Source organism: Eptesicus fuscus, chromosome 2 (genome assembly GCF_027574615.1).
Source record: "Eptesicus fuscus isolate TK198812 chromosome 2, DD_ASM_mEF_20220401, whole genome shotgun sequence".
NCBI classification, from domain to species: domain Eukaryota; kingdom Metazoa; phylum Chordata; class Mammalia; order Chiroptera; family Vespertilionidae; genus Eptesicus; species Eptesicus fuscus.
In genome coordinates this window covers 62364339-62387401 of record NC_072474.1, presented here as the reverse complement: position 1 = coordinate 62387401, position 23063 = coordinate 62364339, and the positions used below count along the sequence as shown (strand labels likewise).

The 23063-nt window shown below is 36.6% G+C and overlaps 1 protein-coding gene across 1 annotated transcript in view; it reads right to left on the bottom strand.

Annotated features, from left to right (window-relative positions):
* The window catches only part of WDFY3 (WD repeat and FYVE domain containing 3), a 265989-nt gene that overhangs the window by 31138 nt on the left and 211788 nt on the right, over positions 1-23063 (bottom strand). Inside the window, exons 44-54 of the mRNA XM_054727645.1 lie at positions 18949-19002; positions 16521-16689; positions 13519-13682; positions 10897-11045; positions 9685-9805; positions 9029-9114; positions 7422-7502; positions 4692-4746; positions 4021-4140; positions 2312-2429; positions 1051-1157 (exon numbers count right to left, since the gene is read on the bottom strand). Coding sequence (XP_054583620.1) covers positions 1051-1157; positions 2312-2429; positions 4021-4140; positions 4692-4746; positions 7422-7502; positions 9029-9114; positions 9685-9805; positions 10897-11045; positions 13519-13682; positions 16521-16689; positions 18949-19002 — 1224 coding nt within the window. The remainder of the gene's footprint in view (positions 1-1050; positions 1158-2311; positions 2430-4020; positions 4141-4691; positions 4747-7421; positions 7503-9028; positions 9115-9684; positions 9806-10896; positions 11046-13518; positions 13683-16520; positions 16690-18948; positions 19003-23063) is intronic.

Sequence of the window (23063 nt, the reverse complement as noted above, 5' to 3'; positions counted from 1 at the left end):
CTATGATGAAGTTCACTGTGGCCATCAAGGGCTTCCATAATCTGGACTCTAGGACTCCCCACACTTACTCTGCTCCAGACACATTGGCCTCCTTGCTGTTCCTGAGGCATCTCAAGCATACACTTCACTTAGGGCCTTGCCTGGGCTGTGCCCTTTGCATAGAACACACTTTCACCAGACACTGGAATGATTAACTCCCTTTCCTCAAAGTTTTTGTTCATATGTTACCTTTTAAAGAAGACTAACTCTGATCATTCCTTAAAACTGCATTGTGCCCGGCCAATGTGGGTCAGTGATTGAGCATCAGCCTATGAACCAGGAGGTCACAGTTCAATTCCTGGTCAGGGCACATACCCAGGTTGCAGGCTCAATCCCCAATGTGGGGCATGAAGGGGGCAGCCGATCAATGATTCTCTCTCATCACTGATGTTTCTATCTCTCTCTCCCTCTCCCTTCCTCTCTGAAATCAATAAAAACTTATTTTTAAAAAATCTGCATTGATACCTCCCCTGCCTCCCATTCTCCTTTCCCTGATCTATATTTTTCTGACAGCATTTATCACATTCTAAAACACTTGACAATATATTCATTCCGTTTGACTGGCTCCCTCAACCAAAATAGTATATAAGCTCCACACGGTAGGGCTTTTGCCTTTATTCATTAAAGTACTGCAAGCACCAGAATACTGTCTGAATGAATGAAAGAGAATGTGGACAAAAACAGCTATAATTAAGAAAACAGCGAATGAGATAGACTAATTACTTTTTTTTTTAATGTTTGTTGAATTCAACCAGTTAAGGCTGAATTCCATATGCCTCGCCAGAAAGCATATGCTACTTGTTTATTTGACTAAAGGACCTTGGCACTTGTTTATTATAAACAAATTCTAGTTTATTCATCAATTTTGATATAGCAAAATTTCACTTTAATTATGTTTTGATTATGGGTCCTCTTGTAAGGCAAGATGACAGTATTTTTTTTAAAAAGCAACAATTTTCAATAGAAAGAATGCCTATGCAGAATGGGACAATTCTGAATTTAGAGTTTTACCTGCAGCCGTAAGAATATCTGTGTGAAAGGCTCCATCCTCACTAGGTATGAAGCCACAATCATGGCAGATGAATAGTGGGTCCCATAGTGGTAGGCTGGAGTTTCTCCTGCTCAAAAAATTACAGCAAAATTGAAAACAAAAGAGTAAACATAAAAAATAAAATTGGTATTAATAGGCTTAAAAATGCTGATGACACTAAATACAGCTGGTGCTGGCGTTTGTAGCATGAAAACCTTGTGGTGACACTGCTCCCCTCACTTACATATTGGGCAGTAATGAAATATAAGTATAACCTGATGCCTTTCCCTTCAAACTTAGCATATCTAGCAATTCCTGTTTTGAGGCTAATTGTAATGGATAACTCTGAAGAGCAAAACATCTCCACTAAAGCAGCATATTTATTGACTTGCAGATACTTTTCATTAGGTTCTTTCTGGCTCTGCACCATCATATTTCCCTAAATTGTTTATGAATATTATGCAATTTTTACTACTCTTATTGGCAGGGGGGGTGAAAAAGAGTCCAGCCCTGGCTGGTTTGCTCAGTGGTTAGGGTGTCAGCCCATGCACCGAAGGGTCGTGGGTTCAATTCCTGGTCAAGGGCATGAACCTGGGTTGCAGGTTCGATCCCTGGCCGTGGTCGGGGGCCGTGTGGGAGGCAACCAACCAATGTGTCTCTCTCACATCAATGTTTCTCTATCTCCCTCCCTTTCACTCTTTCTAAAAATCAATGGAAAAGCAAGAATCCACATAGGGAATACTGTTAGGCTTAGTTTCCCCGCCCCCCGCTTTTGTTTTGCTTATTTTCGGGGCACACATAATAAACATTAAACATAATAATAAATAATAAATAAGTAAACTGAAGTGTTTCAGAAGGTAGTCAATTTTTATTTTTAAATGCAAAAGGGTTCTAAACATTGAGTCAATAAATGAAAGAGTAATTCCTGGCCTACATATGAGTCAAAGCAAAGGAACATTATGATGGGAAATTTCTGCCCTGTGCCAGACAGACACACCTTACTTAGTTTTCTGCCAGTACCTGACAGGCTACCTGAAAGAATCCCTTCTAAGCATGGCCATCAGTTGGCATGCAAAACCAGATTTTCTACTCTGATAGTTGTATAGATGTGTGCATATATAACATAGCAGAGATAATGACATATAAGCAATTGGGGGAAAGATGCAAGGAGGTCAGACCACTAAATTAATGGTTTTACTTTTGAAATTAGGTAAAAGTTTAATGACAAGAAAAGTTACTTACCATTAGGGTCTTCCCAGTCTTTATATCGCTTCTTATACTGAGCTAATCGTTCATCTGTCTGTGCTCCCATTGGCTTCGCCAGGTTTCTAAATGTCTTGGGATTAGTAAGATCAACCTCCTAAAATACAAAATAAACCTAGTTCCACATTACCATACACCCTCTATGCCCACCGATGCAGATATGGTGGCTACAGCTGACAATGGTGATTTGTAAAAACGTGCTAATATCTTTTGGGTCCCATGGCAGAACTGGTTTCAAAACAATGCCATACAGCTGCTGGTCATTCACACTTTATAGAGGGGCACATGGCAGTTTGTTAAGTGGTTCGGTTTGAAGACAACTGCTTTGGAAATTAAGTGTTGACAGAGGAGGGCACTCAGGACCCATATCTGGAGATGAAGAGGAGGAGGGACAATCCTTTCCAGTCTTGGCAAGGACACAGCAGAAGACTGTGGATACAAAAGCTTCAATTCATCTTTATCCTCCGTCACCCACATACCTAGAGGATCAAATGCCGTCTCTGTTCTCTTCCCCACCTCCCCTGTTTCACGCTGACCTTACTTCAGAGCATTTCCTTCATAGAGGTGATTGGGAAGTGACATAAAGTAGAACACTCAGGAATTCATTCGCCTCTAAAAGGCATCAGACTAGGCCAAGTGACTGTCACTGAGACAGAATCTTTCAGTCTGCCACGATTATTTTAAAGCTCATCTCTAGTTGGCCTAACTCATATATTTGAAAGGAAACCTGAATTTACCTCCTGAAGGTTTTAAAAGTAGAAATTTGAAATATGCACCTGTGGGATATTTAATTTGTATTCTTTTAATAGGGCGTTATAACCAACCAATTTTGCCAACTTGTACTTTAAAAGTCTTGGGAAGGAGAAATTGATACACATTTATAAATACAAGTCAAATTAGTACATTTGTCCCCTCAAAATTTATATGCAAAATACCTCATTAACATTTTTTTGGTTAATTCAACAAACATTAAAGTGTATGCTAAGTAGCAGGCATTATTGTAGAGGTTGGGAATTGAGAGACACATAAGATAGTCTTTGCGCTAAAGGACCTCACAATCAAGTAGGGTCAAACACAAATCATGATGATAAAGTGACACAGCTTCAGGACAGTGATACCCGCGTGTGTCCTGCAGGGTGGAATGGAGCTAGCCAGGTGAATGTGTAATGGGAGAGAAGGTGTGCATGAGCACTGGGAGAACTCCCCACTAGGAGTGTAGCACGTGCAGAGCAACTGAAAGATGTCAAGGAGATGGAGAGGTAGCCCAAATAGCAATCCTGGGAGCACACAAAGGACAGATTCCTAGGAGCTACTTTGTAAAGGGCACAGTACTGAGGCTTTTAAATTCTCTCCAAATCGTGATAATGATTCATTGAATCATTTTAAACAGAGGGATGACTCAAGTAGATTTGTTTCTGACACTGGCTGCAGTGCAGAGAGCAGAGAGACATCCACCAGTGGATATAAATTAATTACCACTTAAGGAAACCAAATAGAGGTTATGAATTAATACCCAAGAAGTTGGTCAATTATCCACATTCTGTACAAGTCCAATCTAAAGCTCTTCTCATCTTCTTGGAATAAGTGCCTGCTGAGAACTTTAAACTATAAAACATCTAAGCCAATGCAGTATCTCTTAATTACTTTTGAAAATGTGTTCCACTTATACAAAATGACTCGAGATTTACCTCTGAGTCGTAATCTGCAAGGATCCAAGGAAACACAGGATATTGCATGAGGTCATTGTACGATCTGCCGGCCAAAGTGTTCAAGTGCATCAAATACTGGAAGTTGCTGATTTCACCTCTCTTGGGAAAGAGAGATAAGGGTTCATTTTAGAGCAATCGATTACATCCACTATGTTCACTTTTTAAAATGTTATATGCAAAATGAGGTAAAGAACAATTTCTTTCTTATAGATTTCAGAACATCAAAACTTTTTCTAAAAAGAACAAAAATAAGACATTTTTTCTATGGTACATATTTTATGGGTTATTAAAGTGCCTTTTTAACTGTATGACTTGCACCATCTACACTAATAAAAGAGCACTATTCAAATTGACCGTATCTTCACGACGCCCACCAGCCAATCAGGAGTGAGTATGCAAATTAACCCAACAAAGATGGCAGGTTAATTTGCATATGCTGGCTCCAAGAGGCTGGGGGCAAGCATTCTGCACCGCCCCAGCCACTCAGGGCCTCTGGGCAGCATGGGAAGGCAGAAAGGCGGCTCTGGCCAGAGAGAAGGCGGTACTGGCAGCCAGGGTAAGGAAGGCCCATTCTTGCACAAATCTTCGTGCATTGGGCCTCTAGTCTAACTATAAATTACAAAGGAAGCTTCTATTTTCATTAAACTTACCTCCCATCTCTGAGTGACAGACTTCTCTCCAACCAAAGTACTAAGCAACCCAGACCTGAAATCAATAAATAATTACATTGTAGACAGAAGAATTTTAAATGACTAATTTAGAGTTGACAATTTTAAGTGACCTAGTCCAGGAACTTTTCAGACTATGGAGGACCTATTAGTGGGTCATAAAATCAATTTCATCTTCTTAAATATGAAATAACATGGAACTGAACGGAAGAACACAGAACATTGGGAGGCATCACATATAGTAATGAAAGTATTTTCAGTGAATTTTGTCTTAGCTACCTCAGTTTGTGTGTTGTGGGATACAATGTAGAATATATTTTTTTTACTGTGGGTTATGGCAAAAGAGTTTTAAAAACAATTATCTAGTACAACCTTCTGCCTTTTCCAATAATCACTATGTAAAAGGATTTAAAGACATTATGTTGGAATAACAAATAATATACAATATTTTGTACATAGTAGGTACACAGCATATTTTCTAAAAGAGATGTTGAAAGTGAATGAGAAAGTCATTGCTGTTCAGGTTATTTAAAATTTTTTGATAGCAGCCTTTTCTAGAATGCTGTAAAATCCTTATTTAAAAAAATATTTTTATTGATTTCAGAGGAAGGGAAAGGGAGAGAGAAGACAGAAACATCAATGATGAGAGAGAATCATTGATTGCCCCCCACTGGGGATTGAGCCTGGGGGCAACTGGGCATGTGCTTTGACCAGGAATCGAACTGTGACCTCCTGGTTCATAGGTTGATGCTTAACCACGGAGCCACACAGGCTGGGCTAAAATCCTTCTTTAGGTTTACCAACTTTATAACATTGATAATTATATTTTGAAGATTGCAAAGTGGCTGTCAAACCAGTAAGCAAACACTTAACTACATATTTTACTGTCTGAAAGTAAATTAATAGATTCAGCTCAATGGCATAGATACCACTTGCCACTTACAGATAAATTCTTCTTTCCAATAGGAAAATAGAATGTATAGGATGCTCTCCCTGGAAAAAAGAGCTATGATCACCCCTCAACCTTATAAGAAAGGGAACAATTGGAAAGAAGATTAAAGTTGGAAATGAATGTCTGCTTCTTGCCTTTGAGCTTTTAGAAGTTCTTCAAGAACTGCCAATTCAGCACAGAAAGTAGCAAGAACAATGAAAATAGCAAGCTGAAGATGATCAGGGCAGATGAAAGTACTAGCAATTTGATTATAAGTAGAAAAAGGCTGGATGTGCTCTAGGGGAGCCTTTCACTTCCTTTTTTTTATATTAACAACATACGTGATTAGGAGCAAAACATGCTTCTGAGGCTAATAAAAGCATGTAGTTAGCATTTGTATTTGCTAAATCTCGGCCAAAGAAAAATAAAAGCAACAACCTAAAGAGAAATACACGAATTTAATATATTTAGATATACACAGACTGGACTCAAATTTTATTTACAAGTTATATAATCTCCAGTAGTTTTAAGTCATTCTTTTGCAGGTTGTAATAATTAATTTGTAGCCCTGCTTCTCTTCCAGTGGATTATAAAGGACCACAGTTCTGAGCGACTGTGAATGGAGCTGGGTGTGTGGATTCTTAAAGTATCTACATCATCCAGAAGGACTTTCTAAGAGTAAAAGCAGCTGAAAAGAGCACAAGGAAGCACTGATAGGTGTGAACATATAAAAACAGAAGTTTTATTTTAAATGTGAAAAAACAAAATCAAGAGGAAACCTGGGAAATTTGTGAAAAATATGACAAGCATAGGAGTAATAATACATTATTATTGAAAAACCCCATACAAATTGATAAGAACTCAAGAGGAGAGGTTAACTGTTTAAACTACTGTGGTGATCATTTCACAATATGTATAAATATCAAATCATTATAATGTATACCTGAAACTAATATGTTATATGTCAATTATATTTCAATTTAAAGAAAAAAATCAAACCACCACCAACAACAAACTCAGGAAAAAAAATGGGCAAAAGTTATAGATAATCCCCAAATGATGATTTTAAGTGGCTAACAAACATTTACTGAGCTCTAGCACTAATAATAAAAGACATGCTCATTTAAAATATGAAAAAAAACACTTTATAAAATCGGTAAAAAATTTAAAAAATATAAAGAGTTGAGAAGCATCTTATGGAGACAACTAAACTTATCCACAAATGATTGAATACAAACGTGCATATTTTTATGGAAATTAAGTTGGTTTTGTGTATCAAAAGCCTTCAAATTCATTCTCTTTATTTTACTGAGAGGACTTTACCCTAAAAAAAATAATCAGGAATCACACTTGCATTATCATTAGAAGGGAACATGATAAAAATGAAATATCCACAAATAAAAGAATGTTTTATACATATGTTGAATAGGTAGCAAATAAAAGTAATGTTTCTGAAGAATTTTTTTAAAGCAGGGGAAACCATTACATATAACACTGAATGGAAGAAGCAAAATAGAAATGTGTATAGTACGAACTTAATTATGCATATAGGAATATATGCATGCTTAAAAGACTCCAAGAAAAATGATCAAAATGGGAGCACTGATTTGACCTGAGTGGTCATGCACACATTTTCTTTTTTCCTTCTAGTTTTCAGTAATCAAACAATTTTGTGCAACACCAGGAAGAGAAAACACTCATCTGAAATATTAAATAATGCCGTCCAGATACAAACATGGTAATTTCACTATTAAATTATAATGCAAGAAGCAAACACCTACCCTTGCTCCACACTTGTGTTTGGTCTTTGCCCAGACACAGACTCGGAACTGTCAGTTAGAGATGGAACTACAGCCAAAAACCTGGAAAGTTTAAAAATAGCATAAAATTGAAAGTGAAGTCTCAGTCAGGGTCTAATGAGAGCCTGAGAAAGGACGGATGATTCATTTACATCTTGTTTCATTTACCCCTCCATTTCCCAATAAATGGCAGGCAGCAGGAACACATAATAGTTAGAACACTCTGTTAGGATAAGGAAGGTGGTCGCTTCCGCAGCCAAATAATAAAAGCCCACAGCAAAATCAATCATTTGGCTTTTTACATATGCTGCCATGTTGCAGGAAGAAAGGCCTTGCAGCACGGATTCACAGGAATTGAGTCAACTTAATGAAGTCCTAGAGAGTGATTAACAGCTAACTATGCACATGACAGCAAGTAATCCTGACAGCTAAAATGATAGAACAGACACATCACTACATAAATGAAGACCCACACAAGGTAAGGAACTTTATGTGATAATCTTATAATTTTTTTCAGAGTTGCTTATAATGTCAACCTACATTTTTTAAAGGCAAAGAGAATTATGTAGAAATTCTTGGAATGAATATAGACCTTGAATGTGGCACAGACACAGAAATGTCTCACAGAAAGAAAAACTCATCTCCTTGTAATGGTTTCCAGTTATGAAGAGCAAATAATTTCCTAGTGCTGAAAACAATAGCACCCTTAGAGATTAACAAGGTAGATAACTGAAATTTCAGTCACTTTACTTAGCTCTTCCCATACATGAAGGGGGTTCTGATTTACCAATCAATACTCACAACCACTGCACCTAAAGACCCGCCCTCATTCCCAGGTGCTCACTGCTAACTAACGTTACTGTACTACAGCGATTAGCAATGCTGCTTGGCATTCGTTGTTCCTCATGGAATGACTTGAAACAGAAAACTTCCTTTCCTAGAGGGCCTGCAGGATCTACACCACCCTTCAAAGAGTAAGAGAAGGTCTCTCCTATCTATGATCAGTGCATAAAGCCTTATTATTCATACATCTAACAGAAATATCTTCAAATGCCATGGATATGTACTGTGAGGTTTGTAAAGTAAATTTGAAATACATTTTTATCCAAAATAAGGTAGGGTTATATTATAGTAAGTGCTTTATTTGTACTACTTTTCCAATGGTGAAGATATCCAACGTCCCTTCCAAGGCCAGAGAAAGTCTCATATGAGTGTAATTTCTAAGGAAACTTGGTCTCTCTGTTCAATATGAAGAAAGCCTATTTGGAACCTGAAGTGTTATTTTTGAAGCTACACTTCACCATCCTTTTACATTTAGAGATGCAGGACTTAGTGATGAAAGTAGCTTTGGATGGTAACTATACGTTGCCAGAAGAAAAAAATGGCATTTCAAAATAAAATAGCATCCTTATAAAAGCTAGTTAGAAGAATCATGTTTATAGAAGTTGGCAAAAAGTGAAACAAATATTTTCTTCAAAGAAATTAATTCACTGATCTAAACTCTAGATTTTTAAAAACTAGCTAAACTGGTAGTTTCCCTCCCATCTCTTCCCATGATAGCATTATCAAGTATTCCTAATAAGCAATACCTTTGATAGACTTTATTTCTAATTCCTTTCTGAAAAGCAAGGAGATAATTCCGTCCATCTCCGGAGAAAACTTCCACAGCAATAGGCTGAAATGATCAGAGAAAAAAAGACATAAAGAAAAACACAAATAAGTTATATATTAACTTTTCCACTATCAATTTCTACGAATTTGAAAAAGTTAACCCATTGAAGAACACTGAGTCATAAATTCCCAGCAGATTCAATTACAAAGTAAACAGAGCCAATTTGTTTCAAATGTGTTCTCAACTTTTTTTAAAAAAAAATTTCATAATAGAATGGTAAAATAAAAAGTTATAATTCTGTAAAATTATAATAAAGATGTAATTTTTATATTAAGAGGCAATTATAATGTTGATTTGGATAGCTATAGATAAGGATGGATGACCAAGATATCACTTAAGTTTTAGGTGGTATTTTTATTTTTTAAAGAGATATATTATACAGAGTTATGCACCGTGTGATGTCAGTTTGTCTGTCACATACTAGTAACCAAATTTAAGGAATAATCTATGAAATACTCTAAGGGATAATGCAGATCCTGCAGAGGGTTTTCATGGCATGCATCAGTTTTAAAATAATACATGCTCTGAATAAAGGAACATGACAAAACACTGGGTACTACTAAGTCAACCCACCTGCAGAAGATACCTCCTTTTATGTACCTCCCTGATATCTTCATACGCAAAAATGCTGCACGTTCTCTTGAGCTGACTGGGGCCTTGCCTGGCTCCTCTAGGAATAATTGGCTCATGCATACTATAGGCAGCCAAGGGAAAGGAGATAAACAAAAACACAGCGAGAGATAAATTCAAAGTTCATCAAAAGCTGTTATTCTCAACATATGAATAGAAGGGAGAATATTCACTTAAAAATATATTTAAGAGACTAATTTGTCAGCTACTCAGCACACAAGCAACCTCCTTTGATGAAGTTAATTTTAAAATCCCATTATTGCTATCAGGGCCAACTTATCCATCAGACCCAGTGCCTAGATCTAAATACTTTCAGGGGCCAAGAAAATGTTTTAATTTCTTTTAAAACCAGAAGAACAAAATTAAACTTTTGGGCAGAAGAAAATGTTTTAATATATAATATGGATATATTCATCTTTAAACTAAGAGTCATAAAATATAAATTTTAATGTTTTTATATGGAGAAAGGGGCCCATGAAAGTCATAATGTGGCCCTAATTGTTGCTAAAAGTGACTATATGAAATATCTCCTAGGAATGAATTGCAGAGCTCATGTCTACATTCAACAGTGTTAGGTGTTCAAAATGGCAAAGGAAGAGAAAAACGTGTTGAATTTCTAAGCCTTTAGCTTTTCATCTTCCTTCTAGCTTGTCTGCCTTGTGGGTTTTCCGTTACCCACTATCACTTCCATCACAGAACTGGCAGAAGAAAGGAAGACGGGTAAGACTCAGCTCACTGCTGCCTGAGCCTCGGTCACACTGCTTCCAGGGCACCCAGGGCATGGACGCTCTTCCTGCTAGAGGGCTGGCAGTGGCCTGCGTTTTCCCTATAACTGTGCTTGTACTAAAATTTTTTAAAAAGAACAATTTGCAAATTCAGAATAAGTTCATAAACATATAGATTATAATATAAGAAATTTGGTGTCTAATATTATGAATTCATAGTCAAAATTTTAGTTTTCATTTTGAAATATAAAGCCATTTTTTTCTTTATTACTTTTAAATAACTATTACCCTTGTGGATATTTAACATGGATGCACACAAACTGAGAGGTAACATTATTTGAAACACAATTTCTGGATTAAAAAACACGATGTGAATAATATTGTTTTCTAAAGATAGCTGTACTGTATGTCTCTGTATTCATCTACTTACTTTGGAGGTAAAGTTTCAATGTCTCTTATTTCCCTTGTTGCTGTCATTGTAAAGCCATCAATCACATAAAAATGCTCTTTACCAAAGAGAAGCAGCCCCTCACTGGTATCCAGGCCCTGGACTCGAGCACAACGGTACATGTGTTGGATCTATAAAGAAAAACCATAAACATTCATTAACATAGATTAAGAATTTTTTTTTTTTATGTAACTAAAACAAAATGTTTTAAAACATGGATTTAATGGGAGAACAGTATTTTACCGGAGTCCCTCTGTGAAGACATCCCCTGAGCCAAGCATAGTAAATGAGTGTAAGCATATTTAAGAGAATCTGCTAAGACAGTAGTCTGATTTGTAGTTGACCTCAGTAAAAAGAAAACAACCATTTAATCATATCCATTCACCCCCATGCATCATCCATTTCTCTCAATATTCACGAATACTCACTATGTGCCAGGCACATATGTACCAGGTTCCACAGGTGATGAACAAGTTCAATAATGAGGGATACAGACAGAAAACTTGGCAGGAAAGGGAACTGAGGCATACATGTAAACAGATTAGGACTGAGCCCTGTGTGAGCCAAGATGATACAAAGTGAAAAAGGTCTGGGGAGCCTAACAATCCTGAGTGAATTCTGGTTTTGTTACTTATTGTAGATCTAGCCAAGTTTCCTAATTTCTCTGGGCCTCTGTGTCTTCGTTTGTAAATTTCAAATGCACACTGGCTGTTGTCAGAGCAAGGTAATTTACATAATCATGTTTGCAATTGTTGGCTGCTTTCTCTTCCACACAGCTCACTTTTCCTTTTTCCCTAACAACTCCTGGAACTAGAACTGGGAATTGGTCCCTATCTGCTCCCACCTGGATCCTGCCTGCCTGGCCGACTGTTATGCCATTGTAAAAAGCCCAAATTGGCATAAGTTATATTTTCCTCATAGAAGGAAGGAATCACTGAATCGCTCAATGTAAGTATTGTTTTCTTTCCAATGAGCAGGATCTGTTCTTATTAAAAATTCTTTCTTGTTTAAACACAGTTCAACATGAGTCAAGGAAAAAGATCAACAACTAAACCAGAGGCAAACAAATGTCAAATAAATGTCAGTTTGAATATACTTCCTGTACTACTGAATCTTAAAATAGCAAAAACTGTAGTCATGAGATTAAAAGTTTAACAAGTGACAGCATTAGAAAGTAATTTTCTAAAATATGCAAATGTAAGTCAATTTTCATAGCCACATTTGAACTGCTTCAATAATAAAATGGTAGAATGTTACAGGAAAAATACTGATGCACTTTTAAAGTACCTTTAGTGTAGTGTAACATACTACAGAAAAATGTTTTTCATAAATGCACAGCTTGGATTTTCAAATGCTAAATATGCTGCAACTGGCATCCTAATGAAGAAATATAACATTCCCAAGACTTCAGAGCCTCTCTTGTGTTTCCTTCAGACTTAATGAACTTTTGCAGTTATATGGTTTTTAAAAATATTCTCATTCCACATTAATAAGGCCATATGGACACAATTTTAAAAATTATATACTAATTTCTGGTTACTACTTCAGAGTGGGCCAGATTTCAAGGGTCATTCCAAGATCTAATATAATAGACAAAAGACCATTCTTTAAACAGTTGATGTTCACTAATCCTCCCTCCCTCCCTCCCTCCCTCTTTTCTTTCTTTCCTTCCTCCCTTTATTTACTCAACCAAACACTCCTTCACTCAAAGGTTTTAGGGTGTCTGCTAAGTGAGGAGCTGTACAGCAATAGGGTGGGAATAAGAAGCACTGCGGCCTATCAGGAGCTCCCTGGCTAGGGGGAGAGACAGACACAGGAACAAATAATCAGGACCTGATAAAATAGAGTAATATATACAAGGCATTATAAAAGCATAAAAGAGGGTATCTAACCAAGCCTGAGTTGGCAAGACAATCAAGAAACACTTCCTACATTTAAGTATTAAAGACATCCAAATAAATTAGACTGTATCAATGGGAGTTACAAAGAGAGGTTATGCAAATGATGGAGAGAGAGGCATTTTGGCAGGGAAGAGAATGAGTTAAGTATAGAATGAAGAAATAACATCATGGATGTAGTAAACTGAAAGGCACACAATGCTGCAGGGGGCTCAGGCTACCAGGCAGGGTCAGTAAGAGGAGCTTGGAGAGATGGGCAAGGTGCAGGAGGCTGAAATAGAAAGGCAAAGTAATGTTCTATGAGTGAGAAGGCTGGGGAGATAGCGCAGACTGGCTGAAGCTTCTTGTAGGTATCACTAGAGTTATGGAGTTGAAAAAGCACGAGGTCAGAATGGGTTGTGTACATGGGTTTGGAATAGAGAATTATAGCAAGAACTGCAGTCCAATAAAGGGAATAGAGGAAGATGGTGAATTAGGTGTCAATTGTTAATACTGTGTCTGATGAAACCTCATGCTGTTTTATGTAATCAGCTAGGACAGAAAATCCTGAAGATGAGAGAAGTAAAGTACTGAACCCAAAAGGTGGTTTAATACTGTGTTTCATCAGAGAGGCTGAAATATTTATCTTCTGTCACCCTATCAACCAGTCTTGTAAACTGGAAACAAGTTACTTACATACAATCCTTACTTTTTAGAAGCACAATACCTTTTCTCCGTCCTCTAGGAGGCGAAGTAGGGTGGCGTTGTCTGTTTTCTCCTCCTCTTCTATAGAGCCACCCTCAGCAATCTGGTCTTGTAACTGCTCCTGGTTCTCCTCATCGCCTCCATCAGGTGCAGATCGGGACCGTTTTAGAGGAGGCTTGACCAGACCTACAGGATAATAACCAAGAGGGCCATGTGACCTTGCAGGGCCATTTGGGAAGCACTTTAGTCTCATGTAGCCCCTCCAATACATTTCCAATTTGAGGTAACTCAGGAAGATATAGGAGGCAACACAGTTCAGTGGTTAACAACATAGACTCTGGAGTTAAATGGCTGTGTGACCTTGGAGAATTATTTGCCCTCTCTGAATCTCAGTTGTCTTACCTATAAAACTGGAATAGGAATACTGCCTATCTTAGAGAATTGTTGGAGGACAAAATGAGGTAACTCATGTAATAAAAGCACTGAGCATTATGGTTGTAAATAGTAAATTCTAAATAAGTATCAGATAATGATAAACAGAGAGTTTAGCATCATTAATGGTAAGAATGGTTTTGTTTATGGACAAGTGTCATTGAGGAGATACCATGAATAAATGATCAATTCCTACCAGAAACAAAAGTAAAGATAACAATTTATAAACATGATTATAAGAGATCCCACCTACTTAGACTGCCCATGAGGACTATTTTAAGACTTAGGTTATAAGCAGCAGTATGGTCATTCATACATCCTATCATCAGGCCATGAAGAATAAGAACAGAATTCTTTATAACACAGAGACAAATCATTTAATTTGCAGATTAAGGAAACACTTTACTGCCTACATTTGGATAACTTTATTAATAATCACAGGAGATGACATTAAAATCAGTTAATGAGATCCCAAAATATGAGAACCACTCAAAATACACTCTAACGCCCACATTCAATTAAATTAATAGTCTTAGTTGTACCAAAGAAAAGTCATGTTACACCTACCAGTGATAGTTGCTTTAAGAATTTTGGAAAGCATTAAGTCAGCCTGTTAGAATCTTATGCTTTCAATATGTGTTATCAGAGGCTCTGCTTTGCCTTAATAAGAACCTTATTTTCACATATAAAAGAGCATAATAAGTAAGCATGAGAACATCCACAAGGGGAAAGCTTACAGCTGCATTATTTTTAATTTGGTGAATCAAAACCTCCATCTCTATGTCTAGAATAACACCTTGCATATTACAGTAGAGGCACTGTATTTGTGGTTTTAGCTCAATTAGAGATTAGGAAAATGAGGTCAAGAGAAGTGAAGAGCCAATGACCCAAACACAAGTTGACTGACTCACTTTGTGAATTGTACCAGGGGGCTTATACCCAGTAAATATAGCTTTAGAGTATCTCAATAATTTTGCTGGTGCATTGTCAAGAAAATTAGAAGGTTGTAAACTGTTCAACTACTGAAAGTTTCAAGGATTCTATAAAAATTTTATATCAATTATGAAATGCTTAGTAAGTCAGAATCATTATGAGAAAACAGGTATCCTATATAATAAAGAGGTAATATGCAAATTGACCATCACACCCTTGCACACAAGATGGCCACCACAAGATGGCCGGCAGGGGAGGGCAGTTGTGGGTGATCAGGCCAGCAGGGAAGGGCAGCTAGGGGTGACCAGACCGGCAGGGGAGGGCAGTTGGGGGGAACCAGGCCTGCAGGGGAGGGCATTTAGGGGTGACTGGGCCGGCAGGGGAGGGCAGTTGGGGGCAATCAAGCCTGCAGGGGAGGACAGTTGGGGACGATCAGACCGGCAGGGGAGGGCAGTGGGGGCGATTGGGCCAGCAGGGGAGCAGTTAGGTGTCAATCAGGCTGGCAGAGGAGTGGTTAGGGGTGATCAGGCTGGCAGACAGAAGCGGTTAGGGGTGATCAGGCAAGCAGGCAGGTGAGTGGTTAGGAGCCAGCAGTCCCAGATTGTGAGAGGGATGCAGGCTGGGCTGAGGGACACTCCCCCTCAGTACACGAATTTCATGCACCAGGCCTCTAGTATAATAATAGGAGAAATGAATCACAATTTTCTATGGTGTTTTTGGTCGAGATGGTCATATACTTTTTGGTTTTAATCTATGGGATGTAAAACTGATTTTTATAGTTCTTAATTTATATCCTGGGGCTTTATTTATTAAATATGCCAAGATTTTGAATTTATGGTGAAGCAGAGGCTTAAAGAAGTTAAAACAATGGATTGATTTATTCAGTATTGACTGAATCCCCGTATTGTGCTAGTCATGCCAAAAGCTATAAAGTGAGATGAAAAATAATCTCTGCCTCTGAGAAACTGATAATTTAGAAAAACATAAAGCAGTGAAAAATCACTGAAACTGCTGTGAGAGAGGTGAGCAAAGAGTTACTGGTGGACAGGGAGTTGAAAAAGTTCCAGAGAAGAATGACTGGATTATTCCCTGGTCTCTTTAAGACTGGGGAGGGTCTGTTAAGGTCTAAATCATGGAGAAGCTGTAGAAAGGAGTCAGAGTGCATACCTATATAAAAGTAAAGAATCAACAAGCCCATGGCCATTTTAATTCAATTCATCACCATACGTATGTTTTACTAAGCTCTTAAAAGTACAGATTTAGAATAATCATAGGAAAAAAGACTATTACTGTTTACTGTTGGCTAACATGCACTAAGGACACATTGTTAGTAGTGGTTTTAAACTTATAAATATTTACTTAGTTATCAGTTAACTGAAAATATCAGGTGCCATGAGAATTCTGCAAAATACAAAAAAAAAAAAAAAGAATTATTATCAAGTCAACGGGCATATTGCATTCATCTGCAGGCAATAAGAAAGAGCCAGTTGCTTTAAAAGTTCAGATGCAGAAATTATTTTTAAGAAGAATGAGATGGCATAATATTTATAGATATCTTTAAGGCTGGACCTACTGTTCACAATTGCTCCTATTTTCATATACATTCAAATATGAGGAATGCTCTAGTGATTTCAGATTGAAACCCAGAGAAAGGCTGACCTTTGACTTTGGCAATAGTGTCTTCACCGTGCTCTGGCTCTTGCTGAGCAGCTTCACCTTCTGAACTCTCTACAATGGCATCTTGGACAATGGCGGGATTGCCAGAGGCTAGTCGCATGTAGTATTCTTTGCTGTCATAACTTATGGCTCTTCTGTACCTAGCAGGTTTCTAAGAAATAACAAGAGAAAAGAACTCAAGTAATTGTCTTCAAGAATTAAAATATAAGCTTCCCTAGGGAAGGTATGGTGTCAAGACTTCTTTACATGTTACCTTTTTCCTAGGGATTTTTAATGGACTGTATTTATACACAGTAAGTCCATAGATTACTGGGGTTAAGTTTCTTTATTTTTAAATTCCATTGATTTTTAAAAGACATATGTAAAACAATATTAGCAGTTTTGTTCTTCCCGAAATAGAAATGAACCATCTCTAGTCAAATAACATTTTCACATTAGTACAGTATGGGCTCACTGATGTATCAGAAAACTTCCCTATACAGTAGTGTGAAGAGAATGCCCAGTGTTGGAGAGCATCAAGGTACAAGGGGGATGTCTAGTCTGCAAGGAGCCTGGAATGCTGCTTCCGCCCCAAGTAAAGTAAGTAGGTCAGGCCTAAAGGGCCAGCCCTTCAGTTGGAGTCATCTATACGAGTGTTTACTTCAGATACTTAGAGGTAGAGACTCAGAACTGCCCTGGTCTTTCGCATATTCCCAGGTCTCACTGGAACTCTGAAAATGGCCCAAACCTTCAGAGCGTCCTGACCAACATGGACTCAACCAGCTTCAGGCCAGATGGTGCTCTCTGGTTGGTCTGCCACTTCGAGCTGGTATCTCCAATTTGTTAAAACATCCTCATTGTTGTGTAGGAGAATATGATCCATAAACTTACTGAGTATATCAAGAACATATATAAGTCAATTTAGAAGAAGAAATTTATTACCTACAACACTGGAAAATATTTAACTTTTTTGGCATGAAACAAGAACATTTATTTTTCAGAATAATTAATATTTACCCTAAAAATATGTTCTCCAATTGACCTAAACCTTTTTTTTTCTTCCCACCTAATACAATGAAAACATTAAGGTCTAAAAGTTCCTACCAAAAAAGTAAAACCAGAGGGAAAAGTTTACATGTATAAAGGTTCCTCAATCAGACCCAGACTTTGGATTAACAATTAGAAAAGGATGGGGTTTGAAACATGTTTTTAAATGCTCTCTTTATAAACATTTACTTTGCCTTTCCTATTAGTAAGAGTATCTAATTAAAAATATTCTATTGGCCTACTCTTCAAGCTCAAGTATTCAATACCTATTGTTTACAATAATGCTTATTTCAAGCAAGACATTTTTAAAAAATGATTTCAAACTGAAGTGAAAAAAGGTGTCCAATTGGTTGGAATATCTGGGTGAAAATACTGAATCAATTTGAGATAAAAGTATACCTAACTAAAGCCACACCGGCCTTCTTTTAATTTCAGGCACAGAATCAGAATAAAGAGAGCTGCAAGCTAACTGAAGACTAATATCCAGCAAATGGAAACTGAAATATATAACACAGGAAAGTATTACAATGATGTAAAATAATATCACAATTATGGAAGGATCAACCTAGATGAACAAACTAATAAGAACATTGCAATATTTTTGAAATGAAAGAAAGGTAATACACTTTGTACTGTAACAGTTCTTTTACTTGGTGTATAACTATTATCTTTAACTCAAAATTGTTCATTTAAAAAAGATGAAAGCAGAGTTAGTGATGGGCAAGACAATGAATGAACACATGTGGGACAACATTTACAGATTTTAACTCAGAACCATAGGCATTTTCTGTAAATATTTTGAAGCATATTTCTGTGTTCTAAAGAACTACAGTTTTTATTGAATTATGTACAGAATCTTTCTGGGGGAAAATTATAATTTTTTAACAAATTAAAATAAATTTAAATTGTATTTTGAAAAGTGATCATATACTCTTAGTTTTGATTATACTCTTCTGATTGAAAAAATAATTTAAAAAGAAGAATATCCTTTCATTCTCAAAATACAGTTTAGTATCTAGAAAAATTAAATGAGTAATTGAAAAAAGAGTTGAAGGTGTCAGGCTGCCCATTACTAACATGTGTCAGAACTTGTTAGTTAAGTATGAAGCCATACACATTTTATAGTGAGAGCAATGAATACTCCGCCTGTTAGTGAGCCGCACACAGACCCTAGGAAGCTAATTAGAGCAAAGCCGAGAAAGGCCAGAACAGTTCTCAGCATAAATGAAACCCACTTTTCAACTCTAAGAAACTTACAGGAAGAGCAAATTGAAATTCAATCTTTTAAGTTAGTCTAGTCTACCATGCACTAAAAACAAAACAAAACAAAACAAAAAACCAAAACTGCAAGTAGTTTGCATTATTTTATGGTAATTTGTTTTACCTTTTGAGGAATGATATCATCGGAAGTCTCAGGCTGTTTACTTGGGATCTCAGACTGAAAACAGGGTATTAAGTATAAACACATCAGAAAAAAAAACATAAAGAATAACATAAAAATAAATTTTTCTTGAGGATTGTGTGGAATAGGAACTGTACTCATGCAAAAGAAAATTAACACGACATCCTAGGCTGTTTGAAATAATCACGAAGCACCTTGTGATTATTTTCTCCATTATCAAGAGTAGTTTTAGAATGAAATTAAAGTACACTAATTCTCAAGGCTACTCACTGAACAGGACATACTTAAAGATCACACTGACACAACTTCAGCACAGGCTGCCTTTGGCATGAATGATTTACAGGCAACTCTTCATGGCTTCAAAAGGAAAAAAAACTAGAAAATAGAACATTATGCTAGCTATTGTCTTTCACCTACCTTTCACCTGCTCACTCCCTATTCCCCAGATCTGTTTTGTAATAGGAGCAACTGGTTTAAATGATTATCTGCACTACCCCTGAACCAAAGAAATCACTAAGTGCTTGTTATTTAAAAACATCCTCTCAAAAGGTCCAAGGCCTTTACTTTCTTCACCATCTTACAGCTATAACCCCATAAAGGCTGAGAGCAGAAGGCAGACTGGATGGCAGCCTCGACCAAAAGTTTTGGTAAAGAGTACTTTTAAAGAATTAGGTACAGATGGAAAGGGGTAGAGGGGCCAGGGATGGGTGGAGGAGGATTAAGGGGCAGGGGAGGGGGCGGGGTATAGGGACATCTGTAATAGTGTCAACAATTTAAAAAAGAAGAATTAAGTGGCTGTTTTATATTTTATTCTCAGAATAAAATCCTGATCGACAGAAGGAAATTTCTAGTTAAGCTGTAGTGTGTGGCTTATGCAGGTAAACACACAGATACCTACAGACAGACAATAAGGCACCCAAGAACTACTTCCAATTAATCTTCCTTTTCCCGGCTGATATCTGAAGAGGACTTCCAGTATCTTTCCCTATGGTAAACATGAGTACGCAAAATGCTTTCACAGATGTTTGCTTCCCTAGACAAAACAAGTGCGGGGCAACTGGACATGCTTTCAAATACTTCATGTGGTTTTAGTAAACTTTTGTTTTTCAAAACAAACTTTTAAACTCATACCTTATATTTAAGAATAATCTTTAAAGTATACATGCATGTTCTCTATCTTGATAAGAGTTTGGGTTACACATGTGTATACTACACATTTTTAAAAATTCATGGAATGGTACACTTAAGGTTTGTATGTTTCAATGTGTGTAACATTTATGTCAATAAAAACAGAATTATGAACAAGGATTGAACTCTATTGACATGCATGTGGAAGTGCACAGGGATGAAGGGCACTGATTCTGCAATCACTGAAATTCCTAGAAAAACAAGATAAATGCTGGATAGATGTGTGAGAAACCAATATAGCAAAAGGGACCAATGACTATTGTCAATCCCAACTCTGATATCCACTACGTACCCCTCAACTGGACTGTGGGCAGGGTCTGACAGGTACACTCTTATATTGTCTCTGCAGCATATGATATAGTGCTGCTGTTTTAATACATGTGCTCACTGATCCACTAACTAAAGTTCTTATTTTATTAAATGGTAGTAAAGAATTCAATAGCTAAGATATATGTTATACCTGTGGTCGGCAAACTGCGGCTCGCGAGCCACATGCGGCTCTTTGGCCCCTTGAGTGTGGCTCTTCCACAAAATACCATGGCCTGGGCGAGTCTATTTTGAAGAAGTGGCATTAGAAGAAGTTTAAGTTTAAAAAATTTGGCTCTCAAAAGAAATTTCAATCGTTGTACTGTTGATATTTGGCTCTGTTGACTAATGAGTTTGCCGACCACTGTGTTATACCAATAATTTTAGTAGTACCTCAGCTCTCCTTTAAAATTTTAATATATTATTGTTGTAATTATGTTCATATAGAAATCTCAATTTCTCCAAGTCAAAATTTCTAAAAATAATTTTTTAGTCCGTTTACTTTAAATTTTTCTATAATGCTGGAAATAGAATTTCCTGAATGAGTTGCTCAGTTTCTGAGTCCTGGGACATCTATATATTACATAAAATATATGTGGAGGCAGTTATGAGAGACTCCCTTAATTGGAAAAGGATCCTATCAGTAAATTTACCCTTCTACACTGAGCAGCCCAACATTAATAGGTAGACACTGAGGTTTTTACTCCAAAGATATTTGCAAAGAATAGTATATTTTGTTTGAGATTATTATTCTGTTAAAATAAGGGGATTACAGAATTAAAACCTGGTATTAATGGTTAAATATTTTTAAATAGCAAAATATGTAATCTTATTTCCTTTAATAGGATTCAAGGTAATTAGACAAATTGCTTAAAAACAGATTTTATATTTTCATCATATCCTAGGCTCACATTTTAATACTATCTATAACTAATATTACCACTTAAAATATAGAATTATACTGCAATTTAGTTTAGCTTTTTTTAAGTTATGAAAATTATCCCCCAAGGAAAGTCCCTGTGCAGAGATAAATTATTTTCATGGAAGAATACAAAATTTTTCACATATACCAGTTTCCTCAGAATATAATTATAATTATTCTTGCTTTTATGAAAATAATTTTAGTTAAGCAATTTTGAAAACTTTTGAGTCTGTGGCAAATAAAACACTAAAATATGGTCTATATTCTATAAATAAACATCCAATTTAAAAATCAAGAAATAAAAGTTCAAAACTTAGAATAGCTAAGTTATTTTAATGCAATATATAATATTATCCAGGTTTAAGAAAACTTTAATGACTAAGATAAATCACTTGATTCATTTCTAACACATCAAGGATTTTAAAACAATAAAACAACTTTTTAATCATCACTACTCTTTCAGCTTAAGCAACAGGACTACTGAAGTAAATGTTACTTAGAAACAATAATTATTCTTAATCAATAAGGCAATCAATCAAACCATTTGCCCTCATTCCAGGTAAAGCCTGCTAACCTGTCAAGAGGCTTGAAAAGCAATTTTTAGGTTGGCAAATACCTGTTATTGCATAACTGACTATATATTATAAAGACTCACACAAGGAGGGCAACACATTTATAAGAGTTGAAAGGGAAGAAAGATTGAGTTCTACCTCTGGTAGGCGATATTTAATATAGTTCAGGGCAGAGGTGGATTTACTATGAGGTTAAGAAAGCTTAAACTGCAACCGCCTTTACTTCCCATGGGCTCCTTTCAAAATACTGGAAGAGGGGCCGGCCCTAGTAATTTTGTATACGTAATTGGTACTCTTTTTCTTATGGAGCCGCCTCCTCCCTTCCCCCCAGGTGTATAAACTTCAGGTCCCATAAAATCTGATCTAGCCCTTTTTAGTGGAAAATTTTCAGAATTAGGAAAATTCTATAGAATGTATAGGAAGCAATGGATAAAATCTGTAAGTTAGGAAAAGAGGATGCTGTTGGTCAATTCAATGAAAATCTATCAATTTCTAGGTACTCTGTTAGCATTAGAAAGACAAAACCTAATATATGGTTTCTGTCGGAAAGAAATTCACTATTTACAGATAATGTCACAAAACCAAGAAATAGCAGAATCTTTTCCTTTTCAAAAGTGATTCAATTTCTGTCAACATTACACATGGTTCTATCACTTGGGAGCTGCAACCTAGAAAGAGTTCCTTAACTTTCCTAGGTTTCTAGTCCTCATCTGTAAAACTGGGATAATAAGACTGACTCCACTTCAAGGGATGCTAGACACATAAATGAAACTGCATTTGTCAACTCTGCAGAGTGCTTACAAGTATTCACCCTTCTCTCCTTTGGTTTCACAATAAAAGTCGTGGGATAGCAGTTGCTTCTAGTTTTTGGAATTACTTTGCTGTCACCATTGCCAGACTGCATATTCCATAGAACAAAAGTGGATATTCAATGGCATTTGAGATCTACAGAAGATTCTGAACTAGCAAACTCAAAATATTCTTTCAGATTTCATCATAGCAGATTAACCTAGACTTGTGCATGGGTCTGCATTCTATAATCATCTCCTCTATCCAGAGCGTCTCCTATTTTGAAATGTATCTTCAAATTTCTTGACTCCGTTGTATTT